The 14,608-nt window shown below is 42.1% G+C and overlaps 1 protein-coding gene across 1 annotated transcript in view; it reads left to right on the forward strand.

Moving 5' to 3' along the window:
- The window catches only part of MPHOSPH8 (M-phase phosphoprotein 8), a 48,352-nt gene that overhangs the window by 19,946 nt on the left and 13,798 nt on the right, over positions 1 to 14,608 (forward strand). Inside the window, exons 4-6 of the mRNA XM_010851165.1 lie at positions 5,961 to 6,782; positions 10,623 to 10,722; positions 13,566 to 13,823. Coding sequence (XP_010849467.1) covers positions 5,961 to 6,782; positions 10,623 to 10,722; positions 13,566 to 13,823 — 1,180 coding nt within the window. The remainder of the gene's footprint in view (positions 1 to 5,960; positions 6,783 to 10,622; positions 10,723 to 13,565; positions 13,824 to 14,608) is intronic.

Genomic DNA, 14,608 nt, shown 5'->3' on the forward strand with positions numbered 1-14,608 from the left:
TGGATCATAAGGCAGTTCTATTTCCAGTTTTTTAAGGAATCTCCACACTGTTCTCCATAGTGGCTGTACTAGTTTGCTTTCCCACCAACAGTGTAAGAGGGTTCCCTTTTCTCCACACCCTCTCCAGCATTTATTATTTGTAGACTACTTTTTCTTATTAACTCTGTTTCCTCTGATAATCTGACTATAAGATTGACTGTATTTTGGGGGGGAAAATTCAGTTTTAGAATTCATTTAAAAATTTTTTGAAGCAGTCAAAGCTTTGTCTGTTCTTCCTCTTCGCCCCCCACCACCACCCTGCTTTCTCCCCTTTTTTTTTTCTTTTTTGCAAAGAAAACTTCATTAAATGCTTTGGAAAGACTGACTAAAAATGAGTCACTTAAAAAAATCACAGTTGACAAAGAGACATTACATAATGAGGAAAGTTTAAATTCTCCAAGAAGATATAACAGTTCTTAATTTGCCCCCTTAATCAATGCAGAAAATTTAAGTAAAAACAGTGTATTCTGTTTGGAAACAAGGCATCACCACTGTTTCAAGAAGGTGGAAGTCAGTTGTCAACTCTTCAGGATTGAGGGAAATTTGAGAAGGTCTCCTACAGGCAAGTAGTTCTGTAGACAGGTGTCCTACAGAACTTGCTTAAAGCAGAGGGGTAGCTTTCTGGTGAGTTGCTTTCTTGATTGAGTCGCAGGCTTTGCCCTTGGTTTCTGCGTGTGTATGTTCGACGCAGCAGAGACCCTCTTCTGTGTCAGGGCCCGTGACACCTCAGCAGCGTCCGGCAGCAGCGCTTTTGTCCCAGGTGCAGCCGGAGTCTGGCCACACTGTGTGGGTTTCCTGGTGGTCCTGGGGGGGTCCGTCACCGAGCTCTGTCCTGTCTTCTCGGTTTCCTCTCATCTAATACCCCTCAGAGCCCCCCTCCTTTTCAGAATCCAGGCCAGTAGTTTTATAGAAGCTTCTTCATATTGGAATTAGATGGATGCCAATTAATGTTAAATCACAAATCGTATTTTCAAAATTGAAATTAGATGATTTGTAGATTAAGCATAGACATTGGGCACATGTATTCTATCGGTAAGGTACATGACATTGATAGATGAGTCCTGCGTCAGTTATCTCATTGCTGGTGTTAAATTATAATTATGTGATAAAGTGAGGTCTATCATTTTTTGTTCCCTTTTAAAGGGAACTTTCCCCCTGTAAAATAGTAAGTAACCTTATAATAAGTAACCTTTCAGACTGTGAGAATCACTTCTTCAACAACCTCTCACCCATGATTTTAAGATAATTTTGAATAATTTTGCTTTAATTGGTTATTACTGTGGTGGTTGCAAATAACAACTTTTCTAATTCTGTTTTCTAAGCTTTTTAGTTTGTGTCCTATAAAGAACAGCTCCTCCCTCCCCGTTAAATTTTTTAAGTAGCGGTACACACTCTTGGAGTCTTCTTACTTGATTGCTGTTGTTAAACCAGGCCCACCCCTGGGTGGGAGGCCCTGTGGGTGAGCTCCTGCGTCCTCCTGTGGTTTCCCTGTCTGTCTGGGCACGTCTTTGCTCCCTGGACAAAGTGTCCCCATGTACTCTCCTCCAGCTCTGGCACCAACCTTTATTCAGGGAATCTTGATTCTTTTTAGGGCAGAATAGAATTTAGAAAGCAAGATGCAGTTATTGCTACTGGGATATCATTATTTCTAGGCCCTTTAGACAGAGATAAAGGGGGAAATACATGTTAGTTTTAAGTCAAGTTCATATTGATGTCTAATTTCAGTCCGTCACCACTGTGTCTTCCTGTCATTTTTAGTGTCTGTAGTTCTGTCTCTCTTTTCTTCCATGAGAACTCTGATGTTCTTCAATATTATATGTAGTCATTTACTGAGCCCTGCAATAATTAGAAATTAGTTTCAGATTTACTATGCCCATCCTACTGTGAAATTCCAAGTTTATTTACAGTTGTTTTTGTTCCTACAGTGTATTCATTTCTGGTGTTGATTGTTCAGAAGTTACTTGGATTAATTCTTTTTTTTCTTTGCTGTGGTTATCAGTTTGATAAATAGGTTATTTGATGATGTTGATTAGTACCTGTTTTCTCACATCCTTCCCTTTCCCTCCACACCCAGTTTGAAATACGGATCTCTAATGACAAATCTGAGTTTCTTTCTCTTAAATGACTTGGTCTTTTTTACCTGATGCCTCAAATTTTTTTATTTTCACTGTTTTGTATAAACCAAAATTCAGCTGAGTAAATTTGAAGCTCTGATTAGCTTTATCCAATTCATGAATCAGACAGCATCTATCTAACAAACAGAAGGATGCCCCCAGGGAGCTCATGAAAGGAAAGGTTGTTAATTGGCAGATGGAGACGATTCAGTTCAGTCGCTCAGTCCTGTCCGACTCTTTGCAACCCCATGGACTGCAGCACAGCAGGCTTCCCTGTCCATTACCAACTCCCAGAGCTTGCTGAAACTCGTGTCCATTGAGTCAGTGATGCCATCCAACCATCTAATCCTCTGTCGTTCCTTCTCCTGCCGTCGGTCTTTCCAAGCACCAGGGTCTTTTCCAGTGAGTCAGTTCTTTGCATCAGGTGGCCAAGGTATTGAAGCTTCTGTTTCAGCATCAGTCCTTCCAATGAATATTAAGGTTTGATTTCCTTTAGGATTGACTGGTTTGATCTTGCAGTCCAAGGGACTCTCAAGAGTCTTCTCCAGCACCACAGTTCAAATGCATCAATTCTTTAGCACTCAGTGTTCTTTACGGTCCAACTCTGAAATCCATACACGACTACTGGGAAAATCATAGCTTTGACTAGATGGACCTTTGTCGGCGAAGAAATATCTCTGCTTTTTCATATGCTGTCTAGGTTTGTCACAGCTTTTCTTCCAAGGAACAAGCGTCTTTTAATTTCATGACTTCAGTCACCATCTGCAGAAAATAAAGACTGTGAGACTATTTCAGACCAGATCACCTTCCCTCACGGAGAGGCTGGGGGTCCTATTAGAGCAAGTAGTACCCTTCACCAGTGCTGATCAGGAAACTCTAGACTGCTGGTTTATAATTCTGAGTGTGGTTAGATATTTGTCTTGGTGGGCTTAGGATCAGCGACCACATTTGGGGCCTGTTGTTTCTTTCTAACAGTAGGTGTGTCTCTCTTGCATCCTGTTGTTCTTTTTAGGTTAATTACTCTGTTCCTTTGTCTGCTTTCTCTTATAACAATTTAATAAAATACCCTGCTTTAATCAATTTATATTGCTTATATTTATATGAATTACTTTTTTGAAATTTTAGTAGGCAAAGGAGAACAAGATAGTATTTTTTAGCTTCATGACTGCTGAGCAAGCTTTATTTATTTTATGAAGAATCAGACAGTATAACCTCAGACTTTATGAGGGGTTTTGGGGGCTCTAGTTTCACCCTGCCACCACCACCATTGTTGATTAGTCACTAAGTCATGTTCAACTCTTTTGCGACCCTATAGGCTGTAGCCTGCCACCACCATCACTTATATCTGAATCTTCTATTTTCTTTCCCCTTCTTTGTTTGGAATCTGATCTCAGCAGTTTCTCATGGTGGGGCCTTTTCCGGTGCACCTGGCAGGGAGCATCGGCTGGTTACTCTAGAGAATGCTCAACCTGGGCCATCCCTTCACGGTCCAGTGCCCAGAGCTCCTGCCCTTTCAGCAGCTCCCTTCCCGGTGACCTGCTAGACTCTTGAGTGATTTCTTCCATTCTCCTTGCTACCTTTGCTTGCTCCTGTGTGGATATTTGTACCACAGGGGTCTTATTGCTGTTACTAGTTTGTTCCTAAAGTGAAAAGTAAAGTCACTCAGTCATGGACTATACAGTTCATGGAATTCTCCAGGCCAGAATACTGGAGTGGATAGCCTTTCCCTTCTCCAGGAGATCTTCCCAACCCAGGGATCAAACCCAGGTCTCCCACGTTGCAGGAGGATTCTTTACCGCCTGCAGTGTTTGTTCTACCAGCTTATATTCTGGGGTTCATTGAAATACTTGAACACTTAATTTTGTTGTAGATGTTGTCTGTGGTATGGGGTGGGGGGCGGGGGTTGTTTTGCTGTCCTGGTGAAACTGTGTACCTCAGGTTGGGACTTGAACGCACTGTCTTTTTAAATCCCTGATCATACCTGGGACTTAATGAAGCTCAAGTACTTGATGTCACAGAAAGAATTCAGTGAGAGACAAAGTGATGGGTAAGAAGTGAGTTCACTTAGAAACAGTCCACAGAGTGAGGGCCATCTCAGAAGGCAAGAGCAGCTCCAAGCTATGAGATTGTCAGTTTTTATAGGTGAGTAATTTTTTATACTCACCTATATTTTTTATAGGTGAGTAAGGTTTTTATAGGCTGATAAGTGGGAGGAGTATGCCAGCTGTTTTGGGGAAGGGGTGGGGATTTCCAGAAATTGGACCACTTGTTGACCTTTTGTGCTCGACCTTGGAACTGTCAACACTTCCCAGGTGGCTCAGGTTCCCTGAGAGGCCCAGGTTCAATCTTTGGGTGAGGAAGAGCCCCTGGAGAAGGAAATGGCTACCTGCTCCAGTATTCTTGCCTGGAAAATTCCATGGATGGAGGAGGAGCCTGGCAGACTACAGTCCATGGGGTCGTAAAGAGTCAGACATGCGGAGCCACTAGCACTTTCATTTTCTTGGAACTGTCATGGTGCCTCTGGGTATGTCACGTAGCCTGCTGGTGTGTTACAATGAGAGTACACTGAGGCTCAAGGTCTAGTGGAAGTCGTCTTCATCATCTTGGACCTGGTTGTTCATTGTTCAGTCACTTAACTCATGTCCAACTCTTTCGGCCCCATGAACTGCAGCACACCAGGCTTCCCTGTCCTTCACTATCTCCCAGAGTTTGCTCAAACTCATGTCATTGAGTCAGTGATGCCATCTAACCATCTCATCCTCTGCTGCTCCCTTCTCATGCCCTCAGTCTTTCCCAGCATTTGTGTCTTTTCCAGGTAGTCAGCTCTTTGCATCAGATGGCCAAAGTATTGAAGCTTCAGCATCAGTCCTTCCAATGGATATTCAGGGTTGATTTCCTTTAGGATTGACTGGTTTGATCTCCTTGCTGTCCAAGGGACTCTCAAGAGTCTTCTCCAGCACCGAAATTCAAAAGTATCAATTCTTGAGCGCTCAGCCTTCTTTATGGTCCAACTCTCACATTTGTACATGACTGGAAAAACCATGGCTTTGAGTATACGGAACTTTGTCAGCAAAGTGATGTGTCTGCTTTTAAATACGCTATCTAGGTTTGTCAGACCTGGTTAGTTCTAACCATTTATGTCCTCTCCTTGGGCCATGTCATTCTTTTAAAGACTGTGCTTTACCACTCTCCCTCCTGTTTCACTAGTCACTTTTTTATGAAGTGCTATAGGAAGAGTCATAAAGTTTTGCCAATGCCACCACATTTCCACTACCTTATTAAACTTGGTGGTGGTCTTGCTGAAGCACCACAGGGAAAACTTAAAAATACACCTATCTTTATTCTCCTTTTTGTCCTTCCCCAAGTCATTTAGAAGAGATTGTGGGGAAATAGGACCTGAAAATGCTTTGCATAGTGTTTTTATATCTAGACAGATACTTAATTCTTAAAGGGTTATTTTGACATCAAATAAATAAATCTTTACAAATTACTTATTGGTGTTTTGGAAATTTTGAAGTTGAAATTATACATAACCCACCATACATATGATGTTAGGACCTACAGCAGCACTGATAATTTCTGCCCGTCTGTGTTTGTCTGTTTCCTTAAATTGATGCTTATTGTCACCTCCATTTCTTAAGTTAGCAATGTAAGTAAGTTATACAACCTCAGTTACATAAACAATTTTAAGAAGTTGAGAAACTGGAGGAAAAAAAATTCCTACCAGATTTCATTAGTACGAGTATTCAAAACCTTTTAAATTACTGTGTTCTTAATGAGTTTTTAAATCTTTTTTATACTTTATAGAGACTGTCCTTAAATAATGACATATTTGAGGCAAACTCTGATAGTGATCAACAGAGTGAGACTAAAGAAGACACTTCTCCAAAGAAAAAAAAGAAAAAAGTAAGGCATAAGGAAGAGAAAAGCCCCGACGACCTGAAAAAGAAGAAAGCAAAGACTGGGAAACTGAAAGACAAGCCCAAACCAGACCTGGAGAGCTCCTCTGAAAGTTTGGGTTTTGATTTAAGGACAAAGAAAAGAATTTTGGAAGCCAAAGAAGAATTAAAGGAATCCAAAAAGCCCAAAAAAGATGATATAAAAGAAACTAAGGAGTTAAAGAAAGTTAAAAAGGGTGAAATAAGAGATTTAAAGACTAAAATAAGAGACGATTCCAAAGAAATTAGAAAAACAAAAAAAGAGAAATGTGTTGAATCTCAGGTGGACTCTGACCTGGGTGTACTTAGTGATTCCCCGCTTCAGGAAGAGGACTGTGAAGATTTACAGGTTGACAACAGAGAGGAGAAGCAGAAGTTTAGAGGTGCTAAAGATAAAGCTGAGCAAGAAGCCAGTCTAGATCCTGCTTCTGACATACAGCAGGATGGCAGTGTAAGTGCTGATGAGGACGAGGTCAAAGCAAGGAGGAAAAAAAAGAAACCAAGAAGGACAGAGGAACTTAAAGAGAGCAAAAAGCTAGAAAACAAGAGCCTCTTCTTAGAGAAGAAGACTACACAGAAAAAGCAAAGGAATCAGGACAAAGGCCAGAGCAGCACAGAGTTGGATAAGCCAGTGCCTGCCTGTGCTCTGACACCGCCGAGGATGTCCAGGCCCACAGACTCCCCGGGGGAGGTGAGTACGCAGGTCCAGGTGGAGGGTGGTTGGATCCCACGAAGGTTTGCGTCTGACAGAATACAGGGACGTTCCACTCAGGCTGGTGCTCTAAGTAAAGACTTGGAGACAGTGGAGCACAGCCCATCCTCATTTCGTTTCACTTAGCAGATAGTGCGTTTTTTATTAGACTGAAGGTTTGTGGCATCCCTGTATCTGAGCCGGTCTTCCTATAGTATCTGCTCACTTCTGTCTCCGTGCCCCATTTTGGTAATTCTTGCAATATTTTAAACTTTTGTTTTGCTTTTTGGCCACCCTGTGTGGAACTTTCCTGACCAGGGATGGAACCCATGTCCCTGGAGTCTCAACCACTGGACCACCGGGAAGTCCTAAACTTTTTCATTATTACTGTACTTATTACAGTGTTTGTGATCAGTGACCTTTGATTTTGTTTTTGCAAAAGCTGAAGGTTCAGGCAACAGCCAGCATTTTTTTAGCAATACAATATATATTTTTAATTAAGGTAGGTATGGCTATTTTAGACATAATGCTGTTGCACACTTAATTCTATAGTGTAAATGTAACTTATATGCACTGGGAGGCAGAAAAATTACAACTCGTTTTATTGCAATGTTTGCTTTATTTCATGGATTTGAAGCCAACCCTGTAGTGTCTCTGATGTGTGCCTATAAGAGAAGTTCTTCTACCATTACAGAGTTAATACTTTATCGGGAGATTTTCTTCTCCCTCCTAGATTCTAGGTTGCCTGGCTGCTCTAGAATTGAACTGACATGAAACAGATTAACATGGGGAAAATTAAAAGTTTACTAACACTTACACATGAAAGAGACCTAGGAAAACTGAGTAACTCTCCAAAATGGATGAAACCCTCACCTCAGACACCACCCTCAGCCAAAGACAAAAGAGGATGCTGAGGATGGGGAACCAGTCCTGGGAGGAGAAGCACCGTAAACAAGGGCGAGGTTGCCACACTGACTGGTGAGTCCTCGCCTGCCACTTGAGAACTCTTAGACGCCCTTGCCAGAGGAGATTTCCCTCAGAGTTGCAAATGTCTCTCAAAAGGGTGGCTCTGACTTGACTTTCAGAGTTTTTTCCTTGCCTGCTGTTACTTATCAGTAACCAGCTTAAAATAGTTAAAATGCTAAAGAGACTATTCCCCTACTCCCCTACTAGTCTGTCTGTGTGGTGCTTAGTCGCTCAGTCATGTGCTACTCTCTGCAACCCCATGGGTTGTATATAGCCTGGTATTCTCCTCTGTCCATGGAGATTCTCCAGGTAAGAATATTGGAGTGGGTTGCCATACCCTCCTCTTGGGGATCTTCCCAACCCAGGGATCAAAGCCAGGTCTCCTGCATTGCAGGCAGGCAGGTTCTTTATCAGCTGAGCTACCAGGGAAGCTCTGGTCTTCCCACTAGTCTGACTGGTGGGAAGCAATTATAAATGCTAATGATCCCGCTTTTGAAAGCACCTCAACTCTTCCCTTAGTCTAATCCAGACTTTCTTTTGGACTGACCGCAGCTGGAAAACTGGGGGCTAATTTGTGAACAAGTCAGGGTTTTTAGAGGAATTCAGATACGATGTAGCATTGTGAAGTAAAGCTTAGAGCTTTGTCGGCTTACTCTATTAGCTTTTCACATCCTACATATATTTTCCCCATGTTCTTTTAAGAATATACCACTTCTGAAAAAAAAAAAAAAGAATATACCACTTCTGGAACTTCCCTGGTGTGTGTATTAGTTGCTCAGTTGTGTCTGACTCTTTGAGACCCATGGACTATAGCCTGCCAGGCTCTACTGTCCATGGACTTCTCCAGGCAAGATTATTGGAGTGGGTTGCCATTTCCTTCTCCAGGGAATCTTCCCGACCCAGGGATCGAACCCCAGTCTCCTGCATTGCAAGCTGATCCTTTACCATCTGAGCCACAGTGGACTCTACTGGTAGTCCAGTGGCTAAGACTTCCGTCTTCCACTGCAGGGGGTGCGGGTTGGAAACTAAGATCCCACATGAGTGCAGTGAAGCCACTCTACCCACCCCAGCTTGTGACGAAGAAAAGGGCAGCCTTTATGGGAAAGGCCCCAGTGCAAGGAGAATGGGTGTGGCTCCTGCTTGAAAACCCCAACTCTCCAGAGGGTTTCAGCATAGCATTTTTAAAGGGGGGAGAGAGCAGGTGGTGGCAGGACCTGTGATCAGTTGTGCACAACTCTCTGGTTCACTGATGGTGAGATTAAGTGATGGTGTCACAGGGTTAATATTGATCCTTAGACTCCATTAGGCCTGGGAGGGCCATGTCTTCATGGTCCTTCATGGTCATCAAGCAGTTAACTAACACCTTCCCTTTGGTGGGGGATTTCACATCAGTAAAACTACACAGGAAGTGTGCACCGGACACTCTTACCCAGGTTCTCCAGAGTGGTTAGCTGCAGCAGATATGGGATGTGCGGTGGCGGGGGGTCTGCCCTGGGAAGGCCCCATGGGGCTCCTGCTCTGTTATTAAACTAATGCTATATCAATAACCTCAGATGTGCAGATGACACCACCCTTATGGCAGAAAGTGAAGAGGAACTAAAAAGCCTCTTGATGAAAGTGAAAGTGGAGAGTGAAAAAGTTGGCTTAAAGCTCAACATTCAGAAAACGAAGATCATGGCATCCGGTCCCATCACTCCATGGGAAATAGATGGGGAAATAGTGGAAACAGTGTCAGACTTTGTTTTTTGGGGTTCCAAAATCACTGCAGATGGTGACTGCAGCCATGAAATTAAAAGACGCTTACTCCTTGGAAGGAAAGTTATGACCAACCTAGATAGCTATATTGAAAAGCAGAGACATTACTTTGCCAACAGAGGTCCGTCTAGTCAAGGCTATGGTTTTTCCTGTGGTCATGTATGGATGTGAGAGTTGGACTCTGAAGAAGGCTGAGCACCGAAGAATTGATGCTTTTGAACTGTGGTGTTGGAGAAGACTCTTGAGAGTCCTTGGACTGCAGGGAGATCCAGCCAGTCCATTCTGAAGGAGATCAGCCCTGGGATTTCTTTGGAAGGAATAATGGTAAAGCTGAAACTCCAGTACTTTGGCCACCTCAGGCAAAGAGTTGACTCACTGGAAAAGACTCTGATGCTGGGAGGGATTGGGAGCAGGAGGAGAAGGGGACAACAGAGGATGAGATGGCTGGATGCCATCACTGACTCGATGGACGTGAGTCTGAGTGAACTCTGGGAGTTGGTGATGGACAGGGAGGCCTGGCGTGCTGCGATTCATGGGGTCACAAAGAGTCGGACACGACTGAGTGACTGAACTGAACTGATACTAGCCTGTCTAGTCATGAGGGAAAAAGTTAAGAAAATATAATAGTTGGGGACTGTTAAATATCCACTGAAATATTATGAGGTCAGCATAGCAAAAACAGAAACATTTACAAAATGTTACGGTGAAGAAAACCATACATACATGCGAACAAAGTAAAGTAAAAATATCTATGCAGTGTAAATAAAAATAAATTTTAAACAACAAAATTATCTGTAAAATTACAGAGATCCGAGGGACAATGTGGAGAATTAAAAATAGTTATGTTTGGTTAGTATGACTCTAGATGAAGTGTTTTGGAATTTTATTAGTAGTAATAAAAAATTCTTCAAGGAAACTTGGTGTTGGGTTTTGAATGTGATGTTTTGTGAATTGTCGAGGTTGGGGGTAAACTTGACCAAGGAAGCAGTTGACGTGAGTCGTCAGGGGTCATGTGCACAGTTCACAGAAGGGGGGCCTAATGCCAGAAACCTGTTTCCCAGTTTTCAGAATCAGTATCAGTTCTGTCTGTGTGTGGGGTCTTACATGTGTCTTTTTCAGGAGAGAGAGACCAAAAAATATGAACCCAAAGAAAAATACCAAAAAAAGCAAGATTTGGACAAGGAAGAAAAAGGCCGAAAAGAGCCCAAGGCATTAAAGAGTGAGTGAATAGTGACATTTGTCATTTATGTTGGTCTTTCAGGCAAAGAGTCTAGTTCATTGTGAAGACAGACTCTCTTCTAACCTGCAAAATTTGTTCACTGGGGACTTGAGAACATTATGCTACTGTTGTTTACCAGTAATCAATGTATACTAGTATAACTAACTCCTCCCCCATCTAATCATGTTTTTCTTTTTCCTTTTGGGTATGAGATGAAATACGTTATCTTCATTTTTTTTTTTAACTTTAGTTTTTTAATTGAAATAGTCAATTACAATGTTTTAGATTCTGGTGGGAATACATTATCTTTCAAGAGACAGGAAATTAGTTTTGACAGAAAAGTAAATAAGTATCTCTTCTAGTAGATGCTGAGATAAACTTCTGTTTAATCAATTTATTGTGTTTAGCTCTGTGTCATTTGTATAAATAAAATTAATATACATTTTGATCACATCAAGATTTAACTCAATTAAGAATCTATAGTGCATGTTAGTATTAGAACAAGTACTTTATAAAACATTCACCATTACAGTGTTTGAATAAAACTGGATATTTCAGTTCACACACCAAAAAGTACTTGGAAAACAAGTTCTTGTGGAAGCAGTGATTTCTAAGAGATGGCTGATTACTTGAGAGTGTTCTCCCACAAACTGTGTACCTGAGGTAATACTAAACGTGAGTTTGGGCTCTAAACCTCAGTTCAGATTTGGCAGGAAGTGGCAACTTTGATGGAATCTGGGAAGGAACAGCTTTGATGGCTTGTGTGCAGGTGAGTGATGTAGAGACTATGCTTCTTCATGGTGATACTGCAGCTCTAAGCCTCTCTTCAGAGAGTGACTGGAGATTCAAAATATTGTAAGATTAGAAGTCATTAGGAACTTTTTCTTCCTCTGAGTATCTGTCAGTTTCAGGTACATTTTTACTGTGAATGTTCAGTCTGTTCCTTAAGTTCAGAAGGCCACACCTGGAGTCCGATTTTCAGTATTCCTGCTGCTAAAACCTACCTGCTTCCACCCCCAAGTCCAAAAGGTGCTATGGCTGGGACTCTGCCGGCCTCACTGTGTCTGCAGTTTTTCAGAGTCTGTTGACCGTAACCTTGCAGCTTATATATACCTGTGCTTCTGTCTGATCCTTGGCTCCCAGCCTCCAGGACAGAAATAAAATTGCATTTGAGGGTATATTTTGGGAGTGTGTCAGAATCGGTGAACATGAGTCTTTACATTGCATTATGCTGTGTTACAATGGATTCAGCATCCTCTTCATACAGTAGCTTGGGAAAATACCAGAATTCAGTTGCCTTCAGATTTAAATGTGGAAAAAAGGACTTACCTGTGGAAAAAGGAAAAAATGGTTAACACTTTTATTTCTGAACATTGAATGAGATGTTCCACTTGCTATTCTCTATTTTTGTTACTGGACTGGTGTTCTATGTAAATAATCAGGATATTCAGAGTTTAAATGTCTGGGACAAGCAGCTTTAGTGCTGCCACTGTGGTATTATGTTCTGCATATGTCGTTTTGTTGTGTCATATACTTGGTGAGGTTTCCTCAAGGCACATAGAAAACAAAATTGATAAATTGCTCAGATTCCTTTCACTGTGATTTGGAAATGATACATCTTGATAGAATGAGAGCTTTTTTTTTGGACTAGCTTTCTTATAGAAAAAGAAAAGGTTCAATTTGTGTTGGTTAGCACTGCATTCATGTAATGCTTGCTTTTCCTCTGGTCACACTGTGTTGTGCCGTTAACCAGGATACCTCTACTCGTAGCAAACTGTCAACCCACTCCAGAGTTCTTGCCTGGAGAATCCCAGGGACAGGGGAGCCTGGTGGGCTGCCGTCTATGGGGTCACACAGTCGGACACGACTGATGTGACTTAGCAGCAGCAGCAGCAGCAAAACTGTTTAAGCCTGTGCAGTTCTTACAGAGGAAAATAAATGAGAGATGTCATCTAAAAGTACTATTGAGAAGGTATTCCTATTTAACATAAAAGAATTCAGAATTTAAACAAAACACCTGTCTGCTATATACCTAAAATTTATAGTTGTTCACTCTGTTCTGTTCTACCCCTTTTTGGGTGTTGTTATTACAGATCTGCTGCTTTGCCAGTCTTCTCTCTGCTTTGTCTTTAAAGCGAGTGGATTATCGCAGGCATCAGGTGCAGTGTTGCTGGGCCACAGTCAGTGTGCTGACACTCTTTCATCTCCCAGTCTCCACCAAAAGTCATTTTTGTACCAGGTCACTTCCGGGCACAGTGGAGGCGGTGTCTCAGCAGAAGGGTGGTTGGTGACATGACTAGGATTATTCTGAGGCTCATGGGCTGTGGTCACCTTTGTCAAAACTGCGAGTAGTTCAGACCCCCAGAAGAAGAGCCATTCACTTTGGCTGTCCTTTCTAAGTACGGAGCAGCCAACACAAAGATGAATGGAAAGGCTTCATGGCTGTGATAGTCAACCTGATCAGGCTTTCTAAGCAAGGCAGATATTAGTAAGAATTAAGAAAATATCCAGTACTATGGCCACCTCATGCGAAGAGTTGACGCATTGGAAAAGACTCTGATGCTGGGAGGGATTGGGGGCAGGAGGAGAAGGGGGCGACAGAGGATGAGATGGCTGGATGGCATCACTGACTCAATGGACGTGAGTCTGGGTGAACTCCGGGAGTTGGTAATGGACAGGGAGGCCTGGCGTGCTGCAGTTCATGGGGTTGCAAAGAGTCGGACACGACTGAGCAACTGATCTGATCTGAAGAAAATATCTGTGTGTTTTTTTTAAAACACCCAGATTTTCTTTTGATTACAAAGAAATTAGTGACTCATATCAATTTTATTTTTTTCCAGTAGCATTTAAGGAAATTAGAAATGCGTTTGATTTGTTTAAATTAACTCCAGAAGAAAAAAATGATTTTCCTGAGAATAATCGGAAGAGAGATGAAATACCGCCAGACTATAAAGTCACAGAAGACCACAAAGCCAAGGAAAACAAGCCGTTACTTAAAGAAAGAAGAAATACAAGAGATGAGACTGACACGTGGGCATATATAGCTGCAGAAGGTGACCAAGAAGTTCTGGACAGCGCGATCCGAGTGGAGGAGAGTCCTGGTGAGTTTGTGTGACTGTCTGCAGTTTTCTCAGGGCTGTGTGCAGAGCTCTCTCCTCACCTTCCTCTCCTCTCTGCACTTGTTATGGTCTCGGGATGGAGTAGAAAACTGTTTCAATCTATTTTCTGATTCCCTGTAGAATAGCTCAGCACATTTACAATTACAGAGATTTTTGGTTTGCTACCTTATCTCCTCTTGTCAAGTTGTCTGATTGTATCTCTTACTATATTGCTTTCAGAAAACTGTCAAAATACAGACTTATTTGTATTCTTCCCTTTCAGCTTTGTAGTAAATAACACTAAATGAGGTTATATTGTGAGTGCTGTTCTGAAATACTGGAATTAGCTGAGGAGGCAAGGGCTGTGTATAGAATGAGGAATAAAAGTATATTTATGTATTTGTAACTAGGGCAGGGGTTTAGAGATTTGTCTGATAAAACTTTGTATAATTTATAAATCTTGTAAAACAGTTGAAGTTTTGAAATATTTGGGGATATATAACAAGCTAGATGTTAGGTGACCCTCTTACTGCAAAACGCCTAGGTTCTGGGATCCTTGGTAACACGATTGCCCAGCTGGTTGGAAGCTGGGTTCGTTTCTTCAGCCAGCATACGGTGGGGGTTGCAGGGGCCGGGAGGGGACTGGGCTGCCCAGATGTCAGATAGCAGCGCTGCTGTTGAGATACCAGGCAACAAAGAATAGTCCCTCATCAGAAAGATCCCCTGGAGAAGGCAATGACAGCTGATTCCAGTATTCTTGCCTGGAGAATCCCATGGACAGAGGAGCC

This window comes from Bison bison, unplaced genomic scaffold (assembly GCF_000754665.1).
Source record: "Bison bison bison isolate TAMUID 2011002044 unplaced genomic scaffold, Bison_UMD1.0 scf7180017864299, whole genome shotgun sequence".
Taxonomy (NCBI): domain Eukaryota; kingdom Metazoa; phylum Chordata; class Mammalia; order Artiodactyla; family Bovidae; genus Bison; species Bison bison.